The 19,000-nt window shown below is 69.2% G+C and overlaps 2 protein-coding genes across 6 annotated transcripts in view; one reads left to right on the top strand and one right to left on the bottom strand.

The window, feature by feature from the left end:
• The first annotated feature begins 3,021 nt into the window (after positions 1-3,021).
• CDK5 (cyclin dependent kinase 5) lies at positions 3,022-10,196 on the top strand. Of its 2 annotated transcripts, XM_074946638.1 has the most exons (12): positions 3,022-3,125; positions 5,072-5,160; positions 5,514-5,581; positions 6,019-6,079; positions 6,268-6,324; positions 6,615-6,710; positions 7,128-7,202; positions 8,016-8,112; positions 8,221-8,292; positions 8,599-8,657; positions 9,060-9,140; positions 9,539-10,195. In XM_074946638.1, exons 1-12 carry the CDS (start codon positions 3,089-3,091, stop codon positions 9,623-9,625), a joined length of 879 nt encoding a protein of 292 aa, XP_074802739.1. In that variant the 5' UTR covers positions 3,022-3,088; the 3' UTR covers positions 9,626-10,195. The 2 variants fall into 2 exon arrangements, with proteins under 2 accessions (XP_074802739.1, XP_074802740.1); XM_074946639.1 differs by lacking the exons at positions 3,022-3,125; positions 5,072-5,160 and adding an exon at positions 5,167-5,294 and having other exon boundaries at positions 9,539-10,196.
• Positions 10,197-11,241: 1,045 nt separating this feature from the next.
• ASIC3 (acid sensing ion channel subunit 3) overlaps positions 11,242-19,000 on the bottom strand; it is a 40,949-nt gene continuing 33,190 nt past the window's right edge. For 3 of the 4 annotated variants that reach the window (XM_074946633.1, XM_074946634.1, XM_074946637.1), the window contains 5 exons: positions 18,371-18,524; positions 17,566-17,657; positions 17,140-17,219; positions 16,399-16,470; positions 11,242-11,855 (listed from right to left, as the gene is read on the bottom strand). In XM_074946633.1, the coding sequence (XP_074802734.1) occupies positions 11,751-11,855; positions 16,399-16,470; positions 17,140-17,219; positions 17,566-17,657; positions 18,371-18,524 (503 nt within the window). In that variant the 3' untranslated portion in view covers positions 11,242-11,750. The remainder of the gene's footprint in view (positions 11,856-16,398; positions 16,471-17,139; positions 17,220-17,565; positions 17,658-18,370; positions 18,525-19,000) is intronic. The other variant, XM_074946636.1, reaches the window with a different exon arrangement.

Genomic DNA, 19,000 nt, shown 5'->3' with positions numbered 1-19,000 from the left:
AAGACCCCCAGATCCCAGCCTCCCCAAATCCCAGCCCCAACCCCCCAAACTGCCCCACAGAGCGACCCACCACCAGCCCCCCCACCCCAAGACCCCCAGATCCCAGCCCCCTGCACCGAGACCCACAACACACCCCACACACTGGGACACACCACCAACCCCCCAATTCCAGTCACAGCCCTAAGCCCCCCCGAATCTCAGCCCCTGACCCCCAACCTGCCCCACACAGGGTCACTGTAGACATGAGTTCTCGGTGCCAGGCTGTGGTGCAAAGGGCTAATGTGATCCTGATGTGACGAAGTGGGACTGTTTTTAATGTTTTCTCTGAATACTGTGTGGGTGCCTCAGTTTCCCCATGCAGATCTTAAATATCTAGGTGGCGGGATAAGGGTGTGTGATTGTGGCAGAGCCCTAGGGGGCCATTGTGATGGTGTCTGCACAGAGAAAGGCCGACACCCTGTTTCCTGGCAACTGATGGCCTGGGCCCCTCCTCTGCAAGGTGCCAACTGAAGGGGTTGGAGAATAGAGAGATCAGGTGGCCTCCTGGCCTGGGAACGAGACAAAGGAGAGGAGGGGCTGTAGAGTTTCAGTTTGGAGGTGGCTGGGGAAATGAGGGAGGCTCAGCTGGGGCTCTGGCCTCCCTGCCCCCCAAGACAGACCTGACTGAGGGGTCCTCTTCTCTGCACCTACAAGCTCTGGTTTAGACCATGTTCTTGTCGTCTAATAAACCTTCTATTTTACTGGCTGGCTGAGAGTCCCGTCTGACTGCGGAGTTGGGGGGCAGGACCCTCTGGCTTCCCCAGGAGCCCCGCCTGTGTGGACTCGCTGTGGGAAGCGCACGGAGGGGCAGAGGAGGCTGAATGCTCCGAGGTCAGACCCAGGAAGGTCGGAGTTGTGTAAGCTTCTGCCCTGGGGAGAGGAGGCTTCCCCAGAGTCCCGCCTGGCTTCGTAGGGAGCAGTTCCAGAGCAGCGCCCGGGGACTCCATGACGCCTTGGCTGTGTAAAAGGGACTACCAAGTGGAAATAGGGACGTGATCCTGATCAGATCACTAATAGAATACTGCAGGCCCTTCTGGTATCCACACTTCGAGAAGGAGGTGAAAAAACTGGAGAGTGGAACTGGGGGGTCACAGGAATGACCCAGGGCTGCAAAACAAGCCTGATAATGCGAGGCCAGAGGAGTTCAGTTGATTCAGGTTATTGAGGTTGAGAGGTGACCAGTCAGTGTCTAGGCACCGACATACAGACAAGAGATCTGGTCTTGGGGCTTTGCGATGCTGCTGACTACAGGTCTGTGCACACTGGGATCGCGGCGTGTGACTGCCGCAGCAGTGAAGATACCTCAGCGAGCAAGCGAGCTTGGGTAGCAAACGCAAGGAAGCCACGGTAGCCCAGACTGCCTGCTGGAGCGCACCCCCAGGCTCCCTGGCCAGGCTGTCCAGCCTGTGCTGCCCCAGCATCCCTGCTGGTCACAGAATCATAGAATATCAGGGTTGGAAGGGACCTCAGGAGGTCATCTAGTCCAACCCCCTGCTCAAAGCAGGACCAATCCCCAATTAAATCATCCCAGCCCAGGGCTTTGTCAAGCCTGACCTTAAACACCTCTAAGGAAGGAGATTCTGGCCTCAGAGCTGGCTGGCGGGGTCCTTCTACGCCCGCTGCAGTCACCCAGTTTCCAGCCTAATGCGACCCAGGTAGAGGATGATTGTCCTGCTGTGGCCAGAGCCATTGCCCAGCGGCTCTCGGGGAAGGCTCTGCGGCACACGTGCGCTGAGCAGGTGACAGGCGCTAGGAACACCCTGCCCTCCATGAATTTCCCCGGGCACCTGGAGGCAGAGCGTGGAGCTCAGGCTTCTCCAAACAGGCCGGGCCATGGCGGGGGGGTAGGGGCGGGCCGGGCCATTGGGGGCAGGACAGGCCCCCACAGCCCAGGCCATGGCGGGGGGGAGGGGCGGGCTGGGCCATTGGGGGCAGGACAGGCCCCCACAGCCTGGGCCATGGTGGGGGGTAGGGGCGGGCCGGGCCATTGGGGGCAAGACAGGCCCCCACAGCCCGGGCCATGGCGGGGGGGAGGGGCAGGCCGGACCATTGGGGGCAGGACAGGCCCCCCACAGCCTGGGCCATGGTGGGGGGAGGGGCGGGCTGGGCCATTGGGGGGCAGGACAGGCCCCCACAGCCTGGGCCATGGTGGGGGGAGGGGCGGGCCGGGCCATTGGGGGGCAGGACAGGCCCCCACAGCCTGGGCCATGGTGGGGGGAGGGGCGGGCCGGGCCATTGGGGGCAGGACAGGCCCCCACAGCCCGGGCCATGGTGGGGGGAGGGGCGGGCCGGACCATTGGGGGGCAGGACAGGCCCCACAGCCTGGGCCATGGTGGGGGGAGGGGCGGGCCGGGCCATTGGGGGGCAGGACAGGCCCCCACAGCCCGGGCCATGGCGGGGGGAGGGGCGGGCCGGGCCCCCACAGGCCGGGCCGTGGCGGGGGGGGAGGGGCGGGCAGTAGAGACCCCCTGGGGCGGGCCGGGACAACAAACAGCCCGCCCGGGCTGGAAGCGCGGGGGCTGCCGGGAGCCGTGGGGGGGGAGTGAGCCGCGGGGGCTGCCGGGAGCTGTGCGAGGGGGCGGGGCCGCGCGGGGGGCTCCCGGGAGCCGTGGGGGGGGGGTGAGCCGCGGGGGCTGCCGGGAGCTGTGCGAGGGGGCGGGGCCGCGCGGGGGCTCCCGGAGCCGTGGGGGGGGGTGAGCCGCGGGGGCTGCCGGGAGCTGTGCGAGGGGGCGGGGCCGCGCGGGGGCTGCCGGGAGCCGTGGGGGGGGGGTGAGCCGCGGGGGCTGCCAGGAGCTGTGCGAGGGGCGGGGCCGCGCGGGGGCTGCCGGGAGCCGTGGGGGGGAGTGAGCCGCGGGGGCTGCCGGGAGCTGTGTGAGGGGCGGGGCCGCGCGGGGGCTGCCGGGAGCTGTGCGAGGGGGCGGGGCCGCGCGGGGCTGCCGGGAGCTGTGCGAGGGGGCGGGCCGCGCGGGGCTGCCGGGAGCTGTGCGAGGGGGCGGGGCCGCGCGGGGGCTGCCGGGAGCTGTAGTCCGGGCGGGCCCGGTGCGGAGCGATGCAGAAATACGAGAAGCTGGAGAAGATCGGGGAAGGTACCGGGGGGTTCGGGCCGCGTCTGCCCGTAGCCCCGTCTCGGGCCAGGCCCCGCTCGGCTCAGGGCCGGAGCCGGAGCTGGAGCTGGAGCTGCGGGGGGGGGCAGGGCGCGGTGGGGGCCGGGCCGGGGCTGCGGGGGGGGCAGGGCGCGGTGGTGGGGCGGGCCGGGGCTGCGGGGGGGGGCAGGGCGCGGTGGGGGCCGGGCCGGGGCTGCGGGGGGGGGGCAGGGAGGGTGGGGCCGGGCCGGGGGCTGCGGGGGGGGGGGCAGGGAGCGGTGGGGGCCGGGGCCGGGCTGCGGGGGGGGGTAAGGGCGCGGTGGGGGCCGGGCCGGGGCTGCGGGGGGGGGGGTAAGGGCGCGGTGGGGCCGGGCCGGGGCTGCGGGGGGGGGGCAGGGAGCGGTGGGGGCCGGGCCGGGGCTGCGGGGGGGGGGTAAGGGCGCGGTGGGGGCCGGGCCGGGGCTGCGGGGGGGGCAGGGCGCGGTGGGGGCCGGGCCGGGGCTGCGGGGGGGGGTAAGGCGCGGTGGGGGCCGGGCCGGGGCTGCGGGGGGTAAGGGCGCGGTGGGGGCCGGGCCGGGGCTGCGGGGGGGGGGGTAAGGGCGCGGTGGGGACCGGGCCGGGGTTGCGGGGGGGGGGGCAGGGCGCGGTGGGGCCGGGCCGGGGCTGCGGGGGGGGGGGTAAGGGCGCGGTGGGGCCGGGCCGGGGCTGCGGGGGGGGGGGGTAAGGGCGCGGTGGGGGCCGGGCCGGGGCTGCGGGGGGGGGGGCAGGGCGCGGTGGGGGCCGGGCCGGGGCTGCGGGGGGGGGGGTAAGGGCGCGTGGGGGCCGGGCCGGGGCTGCGGGGGGGGGGTAAGGGCGCGGTGGGGGCCGGGCCGGGGCTGCGGGGGGGGGGTAAGGGCGCGGTGGGGACCGGGCCGGGGTTGCGGGGGGGGGGTAAGGGCGCGGTGGGGACCGGGCCGGGGCTGCGGGGGGGGGCAGGGGTGCGGTGGCGGCCGGGCCGGGGCTGCGGGGGGGGGTAAGGGCGCGGTGGGGGCCGGGCCGGGGCTGCGGGGGGGGGGGCAGGGCGCGGTGGGGGCCGGGCCGGGGCTGCGGGGGGGGGGGTAAGGGCGCGGTGGGGGCCGGGCCGGGGCTGCGGGGGGGGGGTAAGGGCGCGGTGGCGGCCGGGCCGGGGCTGCGGGGGGGGGTAAGGGCGCGGTGGGGGCCGGGCCGGGGCTGCGGGGGGGGGGGGCAGGGCGCGGTGGGGGCCGGGCCGGGGCTGCGGGGGGGGGTAAGGGCGCGGTGGGGACCGGGCCGGGGTTGCGGGGGGGGGTAAGGGCGCGGTGGGGACCGGGCCGGGGCTGCGGGGGGGGGCAGGGGTGCGGTGGCGGCCGGGCCGGGGCTGCGGGGGGGGGTAAGGGCGCGGTGGCGGCCGGGCCGGGGCTGCGGGGGGGGGTAAGGGCGCGGTGGGGGCCGGGCCGGGGCTGCGGGGGGGGGGGGCAGGGCGCGGTGGGGGCCGGGCCGGGGCTGCGGGGGGGGGGGGTAAGGGCGCGGTGGGGGCCGGGCCGGGGCTGCGGGGGGGGGGGTAAGGGCGCGGTGGCGGCCGGGCCGGGGCTGCGGGGGGGGGTAAGGGCGCGGTGGGGGCCGGGGCCGGGGCTGCGGGGGGGGGGGCAGGGCGCGGTGGGGGCCAGGCCGGGGCTGCGGGGGGGGGGGTAAGGGCGCGGTGGGGGCCGGGCCGGGGCTGCGGGGGGGGGGTAAGGGCGCGGTGGGGACCGGGCCGGGTTGCGGGGGGGGTAAGGGCGCGGTGGGGGCCGGGCCGGGGCTGCGGGGGGGGGTAAGGGCGCGGTGGGGACCGGGCCGAGGCTGCGGGGGGGGGCAGGGGTGCGGTGGGGGCCGGGCTGGGGCTGCTGTAGGGTTGAGCTAGAGGTTGGGGGGCAGGCACTGGGCTGCCTGGTTCTCACGGTCTCTCCCCACAGGGACCTACGGGACCGTGTTCAAAGCCAAGAACAGGGAGACCCATGAGATCGTGGCGCTGAAGAGAGTCCGGCTAGATGATGACGACGAGGTGACCAGCCCGCTCCGCTCTGTTGTCCAGCGGTGGCCGGTGCCTGCTGCTTCGTCCATCCTGCCTCCGGCTCCCCTCAGGGACCAGATGGGGGCTGCAGCCGCAAGCAGATGTTCCCAGCTGCAGGGGAGCAGGTTTGGGCACAAGCCCTGCCCTGAGCTGCCTATCCTGGGTGCTGGGGGGGCTCATCAGCCTTTGCGGTTCCTGGGCCCTGTTCTTCTGCCCCATTGGGCTTGAAGCTAATGCCTTTCTATGCGTTTGGCCAGTACCCTGTTGGGGGCACGTATGATCCTGGCTCTGTGGGGCAGCATACGCTGATAATCCATCTCTCTCTCTCCTTTTCTCTTCTCTAGGGTGTTCCTAGCTCTGCCCTGCGGGAGATCTGCCTGCTCAAGGAGCTGAAACACAAAAATATCGTCAGGCAAGGACATGCCTTGTGCCAGGCGGGCCAGGGGCTCTGGATGGGGCTGGCGTTGGATCTGGACATGTGGAGCTCCTGGGTGCTGTGTGGCATTGTCCCTCCTCTGCTTTCCTCTCCATGAGTCCCGTAGGGCTGCGGTGGAGCTGTGGGGAGCGTGGCCTCTCCTGGCCCACGCGGAGTTCTGTAACATGCTGCTCAGGGCTGGGGAATGGGAAAGTGTTTGTACCTTTCACAGCAGATTTGACGATGGGGTGATCTGCTTGTTTCCTACCCAGGACCCTGGCACTATGTCCCCTGAGGCAAAGGGGTGAGGGCCTGCCCTGACCCCCTCTCCGGGGGCCATGCTTTCAGCACTGGGGCTGTCAGGAGGCCCCATGCTGTTGAAGGGTCTGTGGGCTCCTGCTGGGGGCACTCACTGGGTTTTCCCTGCATTGCAGGCTGCACGATGTCTTGCACAGCGACAAGAAGCTGACGCTGGTGTTTGAGTTCTGTGACCAGGTGAGCTGGGGAGGGGGAGCCCACAGGGGACTGAAGGCCCTGGGGGTCCGTGGGCTCCCCTGCCTCCAGGAGGAAATGGGGAGCCCAGGGTGAAATCCACTGTCCTCCCCAAGGGGGAGCGGAGTTGTCTGGGTGCCCCTGAGCTCCCCAGCTGCCCTCTGATTCAGGCATCCCTCTTTTCCCGCCAGGACCTGAAGAAATACTTTGACAGCTGCAATGGGGACCTGGACCCTGAGAACGTCAAGGTGGGTTTGCAGGGCCAGGCTAGGATGGTGCCTCGCGGGGGTGGGGGTGCCAGTCACAGCACCCAGCTCAATGGCCCCCATGAGCGGCCCCCTGCCAAGGTCTGTTCTGAGTTGGCAGCTCCCCAGGCTCGCAGCATCACAAGCTGCTCCTCCTAGACAGGCCAGTCTCAGTTCCCTTGGGCCTGGTGGGGGAGAATCCCCTGCTTCCTGGAGCCAACGCCCGCCCTGGCTGGGGCACGGGTAGGTTTGAGGTCTACCGGGAGCATGCTCACTGCTGCTCTCTCTTCCAGTCTTTCATGTACCAGCTGCTGAAGGGCCTCGCCTTCTGCCACAGCCGAAACGTGCTGCACAGAGACCTCAAACCCCAGAACCTGCTGATCAACCGAGTGAGTGACCCACGCAGCCAGACAGGGGCCAGTGCTGCGGCTGGGCTGGAGTGTGGGGCATTGACAGGGCTGGTCGGGATTGAGGGGGACTGGCAGGAGCCCAGGGTTGGGTTAGCAGGGTCTGTGGGTCGGGATTGGGGGTACAAGCAGGCTGGTGGGGATTCCAGAGCTGGGCTAGCAGGGGCTGTGAGTTGGGATTGAGGGGGAGTCCAGGGCTGGGGGGAGCCCAGGGCAGGGTTGGGGGTCTGCTCATTGTGTCCCCTCACTGCTCCTCTCGGGACTGTAGTCTTTGCCTCCCGAGCACAGGGCAGGAGCTTTGCTGCTTCTCTGGCTCTGGGTGGCAGCCGCAGTTCCTGGCAGGTGGCGCACTCTGCATGACTGAGTCTCTGTGGCTGGTTCATCTTCTTCTCTCGGCAGAACGGGGAGCTCAAACTGGCCGACTTCGGTTTGGCTCGGGCCTTTGGGATCCCTGTGCGCTGTTATTCAGCAGAGGTGAGTGGTTGGGGACGTCCTGGGGGCGTGGGCACACATCCGCTGCAGGGGCCCTTTCAGCAATTCGGCTGCTGTGTACTGGCTGTTCTATGCAGCTATTGGACAGGCTGTTCTACAGGGAGCTAGCATCTAGTTCTTCGCTGTGAGAGGAGAGCACGGGCCTCCCTGCCGCAGGGCCCCCCCAGCATGCAAGGGGAGAGCGCCCCTCCTTCCCCCGCCGCGCAGCCCCCCCCAGCGTGCGAGGGGAGAGCACCCCCCCGCCTCACAGGCCCCCTAGCACCAAGCTGGGGTAACGAGGTCAGCACTGACTGCGAGGGGAGAGCATCCCCTGCTGAGCCCCCTCCCCACTCCCTGCAGCTCAGCCCTACCTAGAGCTGCACTGATGCATGGGGGGGCAGCACTGTCTCTGGGGGAGAGCACCCTGCCCCACCCCCGGTTCTTCCTTCTCCGCCAGCAGTGGTGGTTCATGGGGGTGGGCTGTTCACATCCTGTCTTCCCAGCTCGGCCAGTGCTTCCGCTTGGATCACACAGCAGCTGGGGCAAAGCTCGGAAGTGATGGGATCCCGCTACTGCTGGCTCTGGGGGGTGTCAGCGGGCCCCATTCTCTGCAGGGTGGATGGGTCAGCAAGCGTGGCAGGGTGCTGCAGCAGCCATGGAGGGGGCTGCAGGAGGAAGGGGAAGCTGCCCCGTGGCCCGCCTAGCTGCCCAGAGCTTGGAGCCACACTTGGTGCTCAGGCTGGCAGCTCGGCAGCCCCTCCTGTAGTCTGTTCTCAGGGCAGTGGGGGTCTTACGGCCTGTGTCCGCCCCCTGCAGGTTGTCACACTGTGGTACCGTCCCCCTGACGTGCTTTTCGGTGCCAAGCTCTACTCCACCTCCATAGACATGTGGTCAGCCGGCTGCATCTTTGCAGGTACCCGGGTGCCCGGCTCCCCACTGTGGAGGGGCCGTGCACCGAGCATGGGGAGTGGGGGAGGGTCTGCAGGGCTTCCTGGGCTCAGCCCCGTCTCTCTCTCCGCAGAGCTGGCCAACGCCGGGCGGCCCCTGTTCCCGGGGAATGACGTGGACGACCAGCTGAAACGGATTTTCCGATATCCTTTTCAACCGTGGACGGGTTTGTTGAGCAAAGGGTGGGGAGAACAGAGCCAGGAGCCAAAAGGCCCAGGCCGGGCCACAGCCTGGCCCCCCCCTTGGGGAACGGGTTTCCTGACCACCTTCAGGTGGGAGGGGCATGCGGCTCCCAGCCCTTCCTCCTGGCTGAAGGATCCCTGCGGGAGGGGTGGGGGGTGGGGTGTGCCTTGGGCAGGGTCTGCAGGCCAGAGCCGAGGCCCTCCCCTCCCCTCCCCCGTTTCCTGGCTGGGGCCTGTGGGGGCAGAGATGGCCTTAACCCGCCCCACATTGCTGGGAACCCCAACCGAAGAGCAGTGGCCGGCCATGACTAAGCTCCCAGACTACAAGGTGAGTCCCAGGCTGGGGACGGGCGCCCAGGGCCTGACCTGTTGGGGGGGCTCTGGGGCCCGCCCTGTTCTCGGAGGCAGGGGGCACGGAGCTGCCCCCTCCAGCCACAAGCTGCAGCTCTTAGGTCCATCAGCGGGTGCCACGAACAGCACCTGACTGGCGTGAGCCCCGGCACGACACGCAGGCCCTGGGTCTGCTGGAGAGGAGCATCTGCAGGTGCTGGCTGGGCCCTCGGAGCACCAGGGCCAGGGAGGGAGCAGCTGCCAGGCCCAGTCTGGGGGCGAGGTTAGAGCCTGTGCGGGGGCAGGGTTAGTGTCTGGAGAGGGAAGGGGGGGGTTGGCCTGTCTCCGGGGGGGATTAGTGCTGGGGGGTGCTCCTAGCTGTCGCCCTCTCTCCCCTCAGCCGTACCCCATGTACCCTGCGACGACGTCGCTGCTCAACGTGGTGCCGAAGCTCAATGCCACAGGTCGGGACCTGCTCCAGGTGGGTGCCCTGCTGCCCCAGGCTGAGCAGGTGCTGTGGGCCCAGCCCCATGGCACACGGTGGGGGCTGCTGGCCTCAGGGAGGGGCAGGCCTGTCCCTGGGGGCTGCTGGGGTCCTGACCATGACTGTTTTGGGGCACCTTGGCCCAAGCCCTTCGCATACGCAGAGCTGACAGCCCCTCTCTGTTCCCCGCGGGCAGGGGCAGCAGCCGCTCTGTCTGGGCTGCGCTGGGCAGCCAGGTGGCTTCTCTACCGCTGCTCCCCCAACCAGCCCTTGGGGAATGGGCGTCTGACTCTCCCCTGCAGCCCCAGGGGTGGGGGGTGCCTGGCCCCATTGCCCTGCTCCGTCCAGGCTGTCCCCACCCCCCTCCTCACCCAGCCCCTCTGCTGCCTCCACAGAACCTGCTGAAGTGCAACCCGGTGCAGCGGGTCTCGGCCGAGGAGGCGTTGCAGCACTCCTACTTCACGGACTTCTGCCTTCCGTAGAGCCTGCCTAGGCCGGGCCAGCACCTGCCCTGCTCCGGGGCGCCTGGGGGAGGGGGGTTCTGGGGCCAGGGCACTGGGTGATGGGCAGGGCCCTGGGACCACACCCCCCCCCCAAGGTATTTATTAGGTTTTTAACCCATTGCAGTGCCTGGTTTTATACCAGTCTCTGCTGGGACCCCATGGACAGGAGCCAGCCCCCCTCCCTGCCCTGCTGCGAGCACCCATTGCCCCGATACCGTGCAGCGTCACCTGCCTCCCATGGGACAGGGATGGCCCTGGGGTTCCAGTGGGGCACAGGAAAGAGGGGAGCTGCTGCTGTCCCTTACTTGGCCAGGGGTCTGGGGGCAAGAGATGGCTCCTCCCAGGCTGGTGCGGGACGTGGTGCCCCCGGCGCTGGCTGCCCATTCTTGCCACGTCCCCTGCAGGCCTCTGGGCCCTGGCCATGCCCCTGGGTGGGGCCCCCTTGGGGGGCCAGGCAGCTTCCCTCCCCCTTGTACCGTGCTCCTGTGTGGCTGAAGGTGTATGTTTAATTTCATAAACAGTTCCCCTCCCCCAGCCCGCGTCCTGCGCTCTCGTCCCTTCCATGGTGGGAGAGGGCTGCTGGGGCTGCTCCGGCAGGCAGAGAATGGAGGCTTGGCCAGCCCTGTGGCTGGGGTGCTGACGCACCTGCCCTGCTGTTCACGGGAGGGGCAGCGGGCCTGGCTGCAGCAGGGGGGGGTCTGGAAGGTGGGGGGCTGCTGATATGCCAGGGCCCTGCAGGGCCTGGGGAGAGCCTGGCTGTGGTGACGATGGGGAGTCGGCTCCAGAGTCCTGTGGGGTGAGTTGCAGAGCGGAGCCCGGTGACGGGGGAGACGCCTGCTGGCCTAGGGGACAGCCCGTGGGCTGCTGGTAGAGAGCCTGGCCTAGGGCCCACTCGGCAGCTACCCCTTTGCTCCCACCACTCGCAACACCAGGCTAGGGTCCACCATGTGCCCGTCTCTGTAGGCCCAGCCTAGCACTCTCCCCTCGAGCCCTGTGTGGGTCCTGCAGGGCCCCCCAGACCTGATCCAAACCTGCCTCCCCCCGCACCCCCCCCACCAATGACTCGTGCCTGCTTAGGGCCCTCCCATCCTGGAATGGACCAAGCAGAGGTGGGAAGTCTGAACCACCAGGTGGGCTTTAATGATACACAGGATCCGCGCTAGGCTGGAGAGGTGCAAGCTGCAGCTGTCTCTGCGCTGGAGGGAAGAGGCGGGACACGGATGGGAGGAGCAGAGCAGGGGGCACAGATGGGCAAGGGGAGCAGGTGATGGGGGTGCTCCAAGCAGCTCATGCAGATACGTGGCCAGCAGGACTCTCAGACAGGGGTCACTAGCACAAAGGGCCTGGTCAGTCCCTGGGGCCTCCCAGGCTCCATGTGCCCCAGCACAGGGACCCGGGGCCACCCCCTGCCTCTCCCCATTGCAGGGCCCGGGAAGACCAGAAGTGCAAGCTGCACCCATCCCCGGGGGCCAGCCCGCCTGAGGGAGTTGTGAAGGTGCTGGTGCCCTGGGGCTGGGGAGCTCTGTGGGTCTCATACAGCTGGGGGCGGCTCCCCGGGGAGGGGCTGCAGGCAGGGGGAGGCTGGGCCGAGCTCAGTGATGGGGGTAGAGGCCCCCGGGGAGGGGAGAGCTGGCTCCGCTCTCTGTGCCCTGGCTGGGAGGCAGCCAGGCACCATGGCTTGTCAAAGGTGCTGGCTTCCACCCCGGGGCAGCTGGCACGATCATGGCTAGGGCAGGGCACTCCAGTGCTGGGCTCAGCACTCCCCTGCCCGCAGAGGGGCTGACCCCAGAGGACAGCAATCCCCACCCCACCCCCTGACGGGGCGGGGTGGAAGCCCGAGCATGAGTTTCCCCTGTTGAGGGCTGTGCATGGAAGCCCAGTGGTGAATGCTCAGAGCCACAGCTGGCTGGGGGCTGAGTTGGGCCCAGGCCCCACAGAGCCCAGTGTGCGGAAGCCCAGGACTGCACCACCGCTGGTGTCTCCTTCCCAGGGGCTGTCCTGGTGCCCTCTGTGCCGCCAAGCCGTGTCTGCCTGGCCAGAGCGGCTCGGGTCTTGCTGGAGGCGAGAGGCCGGTGGGCTGGGACTGCAAGGCGCAGCCACCCCCTCAGCAAGCAAACTCCTCGAAGTTGCCGAGAGCCGGGTGCCGAGGTAGCATGTTCGGGGTGAAGCCGAGACTGTCCGAGTGGCTCCGCAGGGTGTTACAGGTGCTCTGGGGAGGAACAGGGGGTAAGAAGCAGGCAGTGTCTCCGTCCGCTCACCCAATCCCAGATCCTGGCCCTGCTGCTCCCACAGCTGTGGTCTGCCTCCCCTCCCCACATTCCTGGGTCTTTACCTGGGAGCTGGGTCTGGCCGCTGGTGCCATGACCCTCCTGGCGTGCTCCGACTCCAGGGCCGTGCCATGCTCCCCCAGTTCTGGGCCGGGAGGGTCTGCGGGAGCCCCATGGAATTTGGCCTGGGCTGCGTCTGCAATGTGGGTGTTGATGATGGCCCGGGACGCGGAGGGTGCTAGTAAAATGTGTGATGAGACCGGGCGGCGCTGTCAGCCAGGCACTGGAGGGGCCTGAGGCAGGGAAAGAGCTAGCCCAGGGGGAAGAGGGGCAGCTGGGGGGCGGCTGGGCTGAGCGGTGGGGGCAGGAGGGGGCAGGGCAGAGCTGGGGGGGTGAGGGTGGAGTGGATCAGGTTGCGAGGGGGGATGATGGGCCGGGGTTGCCTACACGAGCAGGGGCCTGGCCTCAGTGCCAGGAGGTCACTGCCAAGCCTGCAGTCCTGTGTGGATGTTGCTGGCTGGTTGCCCCATGGGACCCTATGTTTGCCCGACAGCTGCAGGCCCCCTGAGAGATGCCAGCACTCGGGAATGGCTCCTCCAAAGGGCCAGAGCCAGCTCTAGCTGCCATGCGCCCAGGCCCTGCCCTGCCTGCGGTGTGACTGCCTGGCCGGTGTGTGAGCCTGGCACTGTCCATGGCCACAGGGACCACTTGGCCTCCCACAGAGCCCAGCCCAGGGCATGGCTCTGACCAGGGACTCCTGGCCCAGCTGAACTAGAGGGGGGCTGTTGGAAACATGCCCAGCCTGGATTCACTGACCCTCTGTGACACAGACACCCCCCACCACCCCTCCGGTCAGTCGTTCCAATGAGGGCGACCTCCCTGGGGAAAAGCGGCTCCTTATTCCCAGCCAGGACAGCTCTCGTCCAGGCCCTGCCTGTCGGAGCGAAGGGCCGTCTGCCGCAGAGCCCCCTCCCCTGCACAGACTGGGCACCGGCAGACGGCGCTCACGGCACCGCCGACCCCTCCCCTGCACAGACTGGGCACCGGCAGACGGCGCTCACGGCACCGCCGACCCCTCCCCTGCACAGACCGGGCACCGGCAGACAGCGCTCACGGCACCGCTGACCTCTCCCCTGCACAGACCGGGCTCCGGGCACTGGCAGATGGTGCTCACGGCACCGCCGACCTCTCCCCTGCACAGACCGGGCTCCGGGCACCGGCAGACGGCGCTCACGGCACCGCCGACCCCTCCCCTGCACAGACCGGGCACCGGCAGACGGCGCTCACGGCACCGCCGACCCCTCCCCTGCACAGACCGGGCACCGGCAGACGGCGCTCACGGCACCGCCGACCCCTCCCCTGCACAGACTGGGCACCGGCAGACGGCGCTCACGGCACCGCCGACCCCTCCCCTGCACAGACCGGGCACCGGCAGACAGCGCTCACGGCACCGCTGACCCCTCCCCTGCACAGACCGGGCTCCGGGCACTGGCAGATGGTGCTCACGGCACCGCCGACCTCTCCCCTGCACAGACCGGGCTCCGGGCACCGGCAGATGGCGCTCACGGCACCGCCGACCCCTCCCCTGCACAGACCGGGCACCGGCAGACAGCGCTCACGGCACCGCCGACCCCTCCCCTGCACAGACCGGGCACCGGCAGACGGCGCTCACGGCACCGCCGACCCCTCCCCTGCACAGACCGGGCTCCGGGCACCGGCAGACGGCGCTCACGGCACCGCCGACCCCTCCCCTGCACAGACTAAGGCAGCTTAATCTATGCGGCAGGGTCTGCAGCGCTCAACCCCTCCCTGGCTCTTTTCTGACCCCTGCCACTTGGTCAATCCCTGTTCTGAAGAGCAGGTGCCAGCGCAGGCCACAGCAGCCCGGGATGGCTCCGGAGCAGGGGCTGAGTCACCGGGCTGCTCCTTTGCCCCCAGGCCGCACGTGGGGAGCCCTGCTGGGTGCGTGCCACCCTGGTCCCAGGCACTGTTCGAAGTCCCAGTCCCCACGCTGGGCCTGTGCCCCACACTGTGGTGAACCCTCTGTCCCTTGGGGAGGAGTGAGCCCAGCCAGCTCTCTCCGGGCAAAGATCTCAGGCTGGGGCTGAAGGCAAAGCCGAGCCCTCCCAAGAGCGGCCGTGCCCAGAAACTGGCACTCAGCCCCTGCCGCTCTGGCTCCCGCCTGGCACTGACACTAGGGGCCCTGCGGAGGCAGCGGGGATGCGCTGCACTTAGGGGGCAGCTTTGTGGCAGATCTGGGTTCAGCTGCACCCCAGAAATAACAAGCTCATGGGTGCAAAGTGGCATGTACACTACCCCAGTGGACCACGGCAGGTCAGTATGGGGGACTCACTCTCCTGCACTCCCAGGACTCCCTCTCCCCCACCACACTGGGGCAGGATGAGGGGGGTGGGGCGGGGTGGAGGGTGCTGCTGGGGCCACCCACTGAATCAGGAGGAACCTATGGGAGCCTCCCACTCAGGGGCCAGAGCCTGCCCACGCTGCAGGGGACGAGCGACCCGGCTCTGTGCTCGCTCGCGCCTGGCTGCGGCTCGTCCAGGGGCCTTTATCGCCTGCGTGGGGCAGCGCCAGAGCCTGGCAGCCAGTGCCCACGGGCGGCCCGGCGGCCCAGTGCCCCCGCCTTGCGCGGACACGGCCCTGCCCCCCATCCACGCGGATGCTGCAGCAATGCCTCGCCTACAGCAGTCAGCTCCAAACGTTTCTTCTGGCAACCCAGTTAAAGAAAATGGTGGTTGCCCGTGACCCAAGGGAGCTGGAGGTGAGGGATTTGCGGTGGGGGAGGGGCTGGGGTGAGGGGTTCAGAGTGTGGGAGGAACTCAGGGCTGGGGCAGAGGGTTGGGGTGCAGGCTCTGGGGTGGGGCCAAGGATGAGTGGTTTGGGGTGCAGGGGGGGCTCTGGGGTTGGGGGGGCTCAGGGCTGGGGCAGGGGATTGGGGCACAGGCTTACCGTGGGCGGCTCCTGCCGTGGGGGTGCTAAGGCAGGTTTCCTGCCTGTCCTGACACTGCGGACGGCGCTGCGCCCTGGAAGTGGACCAGCAGCAGGTCCGGCTCCGAGGTGGAGGCGCACAAGTGGCTCTGCATGGCTCTCGCCCGCAGGCTCCCCCCCCCACCCCAGCTCCCATTGGCCAGGAACCGGCTAATGGGAGTGTGGAGCCAGTGCTCGGGGCGGGGGCAGCGCATGTCACCCTGCGGCCCCCCGCCTAGGAGCTGGACCGTCTGCTGGCCGCTTCCGGGGCGCAGCGCAGTGCCAGAACAGGTCGGGACGAGCCTGCCTTAGCCAAGCCGCACCGCCGACGGGACTTTTAATGGCCCGGTCGGTGGTGGTGCTGCCCAGAGCTGCCGCGACCCAGGGCCTGACATTCCACGACCCACTACTGGGTCCCGAACCACAGTTTGAAAACCACTGGGCTAGAGGAAGTGGGGGTAGGGCCACCGAGCGCTAACGTGCCCCAGTCTCGCTGCGGGGTTCGGCCGGGTGGCGCTAAATCCGGTGTCACCAGCCGGTGGGGCGGCAGGGCCAGCCCCGGGGGTGTCACAGCCTGTGTGGAGGGGGCCCCGGGGAGCTGAGTGAGGCGAGAGCAGACGGGCTGGGAGGGAGCAGACGGGCCGCGACCTTTGCTGGTGCTGGGCCCTGCTCCCCATGCCGCCCCCCGTGGAGCCCAGAGGGGAGGCGGCCAACAGCCCAGCTGGGCAGGAGTCAGCCCAGCCCGGTGTCCAGCCAGACCCGTGAGGGGACACGGCCCAGCGGGCTGAGCAGTGGGCCCCTGGGGGCCTGTGCCGACCGCTGCGCTCGGCCCCGTGGCCCCCCGCGCCTGCAGGAACAGGCTGGGGGGGCTCCGCTGGCACCAGGGCACGACCCCCGGTCCGCAGCCTGCGGAGCCCACACGCTCGCACGTGAGAGCGGGGCCAGGCGGCGCCGTAGCAGGGACGGGCTGGGGCTGTTCTGATTCACCTCCGGCCACGGGGGCCCCCCCTGCCAAGGGGGCTGCCCCCAGCACTCCAGCAGGAGGTCCCTGAGAGCAGTCTGCCCCCAGCTCGCGGCAGGAATCCCAATTGCCCCTGCTCTGGCCCTTCCAGCCCCACCCCCCCTCCGACTCACCGCCTTGCATGTGTCTGGGAAGAGGCTACCCCTTCCCCTGCCTGGGCGCCAGTCCCTCGGGGCAGGCCTGTGCTGAGCCCCGATGCGGGGCACGGGGGCCCCAGGGCAGGGGGAGACGCTCTGTGCCACCCAGGAGGGCTGGCACCTCCCCTCACCCATGGGTTGTCAGCCTGAGACAACGGCAGCCCGACCCCCAGCCTGGAGCAGCCCCGATCCCCAGCAGGCCTCAGCGCTGCAGGGTGCCGGGCTGGGCGGTTCTGGGGGGACGGGGGAAGGTCAGGGGCCCCTCCCCTGGCGGGGCAGTTCTGGGGGGACGGGGGAAGGTCAGGGGTCCCTCCCCTGGCAGGGCGCCCGGGGGCTGGTTACCAGGTTGTCGCTGTTATTTCTCTGGGGTCTCTTCTTGTTCTTGTAAAAACTGAGGAGTTTGTCCCGAAACACCTGGGGAGAGATAACTTGGTCGTCACCAATGGGGGGGGGGAGTGGGGGAGGCTCTGCAATGTCCTCTTGGGGGGGTCCCTAGAGTTGGGGGGTCGTAGCTCCTTTGTACTTCCCCTGCTCGCTGTGCCTGCCTGGGAGAGTCCAGGGGCGGCACTAGCCTGGGTGGCGAGAGCCCCGGTTTCGAGTCCCTGTTCACCCTGTGGGGCGCTGGGCAGCCCCATCTGGCCCATGGGGGCACAGCCCAGCCCTGCTTCTTAGGGGGGCAGGGAAGTGCATGAAGGGGTGAGCTGTGCCCAATGCTGCGGTGTGGGGCAGAGCTGGGCCACGGACACCCCCTGTAACCAAGTGGGAATTGTTTGTAATATTTTAATCATGCTTGTGTGGGCCTCAGTTTCCCCTATGTGCTGCGTTGTTACCTGTTGGGGGGGGGAGATGGCGGGGTGAAGGCTCATAGAGGGGGGGCATGGAGGGCATGCGTGGGGGCCAGCGGGGGGGCGGGGAGAGGGGCTGGGGGCACATGTGGCTATGGTCGGCATTGAAGCTGAACCAGTCTCAGGAGCGTTGTCAAGGGGGTAGGCTCGGGGGGGCACCAAGGCTGGGGCGGGGAACCAAGGTTCGGGGGAGAACCAAGAGCCCCCTGCCCACCACTGCTCGGCCCCGTGGCCTCACCTCGTACAGGTAGTCGAAGATCTCCAGGATGGTGAGGATGCTGGCCCCGATGAACAGCCCCATCTGGCCCCCGATGTCCCCTGGGGGCAGGGGCAGAGTGTGAGCGGGCAGCCGGGCCGCACCCACCCGACGCTGCTCCTGCCCCACCCACGCCCACCAGGAGTCACGAGGGGGCACTGCTCCCGCCCCAGCCGCAGGGTTGCAGGTCCCCTAGGGCACCCCGCCCCACCGCGAGTGCTCACCCAGCAGCCCCCCCCGGCACTCACCCCCCCGGGCACTCACCCAGCTGCCCCCCCGGGCACTCACCCAGCCCCCCTGGGCACTCATCCCCCCAGACACTCACCCAGCAGCCCCCCCGGCACTCACCCAGCCCCCCTGGGCACTCACCCCCCCCCCGGGCACTCACCCCCCCCCCCGGGCACTCACCCAGCAGCCCTGCCACCTCATATGCTTTCTTCTGCTCGATGGTCTCATAGTTCAAGGCTTCAAAGAAAATATCCAGCACCAGCACATTGTCCCTGGGGGGGCGACAGCGGCCAGGCCAGACACAGACAGACAGACAGGCGGGGTGAGTCCAAGTGACCAGTGTGGTGACACCAGGGCCCTGCAGGGCTGGTGTGGGCCCTGGGGAGCAGGCTGGGAGGAGCAAAGGGGGGGGTGCACCCTGTGGGGCTGTTGTATGTTGGGGGGTCACTCATGGGGGGCATGCTGTCCGCAACAAGGGGGGCGCACTGGGGGGTTGGGGGGCTGTGGTGGGGGACGTGCTGTCTGCAGGAGGGTTCTGTGGGGGGTCGTGCTGTGCGCGGGGGTGATGTCTGGGGGGCTGTGCAGGGGAGGTTGTGCTGTGCGTGGGGGGTTATGTTTGGGGGGGCTATGGGGGGGTCATGCTGTGCGTGGGGCTGATGTCTGGGGGGCTGTGCAGGGGAGGTTGTGCTGTGCGCGGGGGGTTATGTTTGGGGGGGCTATGGGGGGGTCATGCTGTGCGTGGGGCTGATGTCTGGGGGGCTGTGCAGGGGAGGTTGTGCTGTGCGTGGGGGGTTATGTTTGGGGGGGCTATGGGGGGGGTCATGCTGTGCGTGGGGCTGATGTCTGGGGGGCTGTGCAGGGGAGGTTGTGCTGTGCGCGGGGGGTTATGTTTGGGGGGGCTGTGGGGGGGTCATGCTGTGCGTGGGGCTGATGTCTGGGGGGCTGTGCAGGGGGGGTTGCGCTGTGCGTAGGGGAGGGGACTCACGAGATGTACTGTTCGCTCTTGTTGTACTTCTTGGCCAGGTACTTGGCTGAGGCCTTGCTGGGGATCTTGACCATGGAGAGCTCCTTGCCGTAGCGCACCATGTCACAGGGCGTGCGGCACACGCAGAACTCACTGTCCTTCTTCACCAGGAAGTCTGGAGTGCGAGGACGGGTGTGAGCCACGAACACCCGGAGAGCCACGGGGACGTGGACAGGGACAGCGATGGGGACAGGCGGAGAGCCAGCAGAAGTGACGGGCCAGAGAGCGATAGGGTTGGGAAGGGGCCAGAGAGTCACAGGGATGGGGCGTGAGCCAGCAGCACCCCTATGGGCTGGAGATCCCCAGAAACTGGGCCCACTCACAGGCCCTCGACTGCTTCAGCAACAGGTCCCAGGGGGTCCAATCCCTAACCGCTCCTCGGGCAGCGACACAAGCTGGGGAGGAGACTCTGGAGGTTCCCCAGGGGTCCCCAGCCCTGCTCCCCATGTCCCCCAGGGGGGAGGTGACCCACGAGGGGGCAGTCCCAGTGCCGGGGATGGGTTGAGCTGGAGCAGGGTCTGGCCGGGTGTGGGAGGCATGCGGGCGGGCGGCAGGGCAGGAGACAAGGCACTGCCCCAGAGACGGGCCGCG

This window comes from Natator depressus, chromosome 2 (assembly GCF_965152275.1).
Source record: "Natator depressus isolate rNatDep1 chromosome 2, rNatDep2.hap1, whole genome shotgun sequence".
Taxonomy (NCBI): domain Eukaryota; kingdom Metazoa; phylum Chordata; order Testudines; family Cheloniidae; genus Natator; species Natator depressus.
Note: the sequence above shows the minus strand (reverse complement) of the source record. Positions and strands in the feature narration are given on the sequence as shown.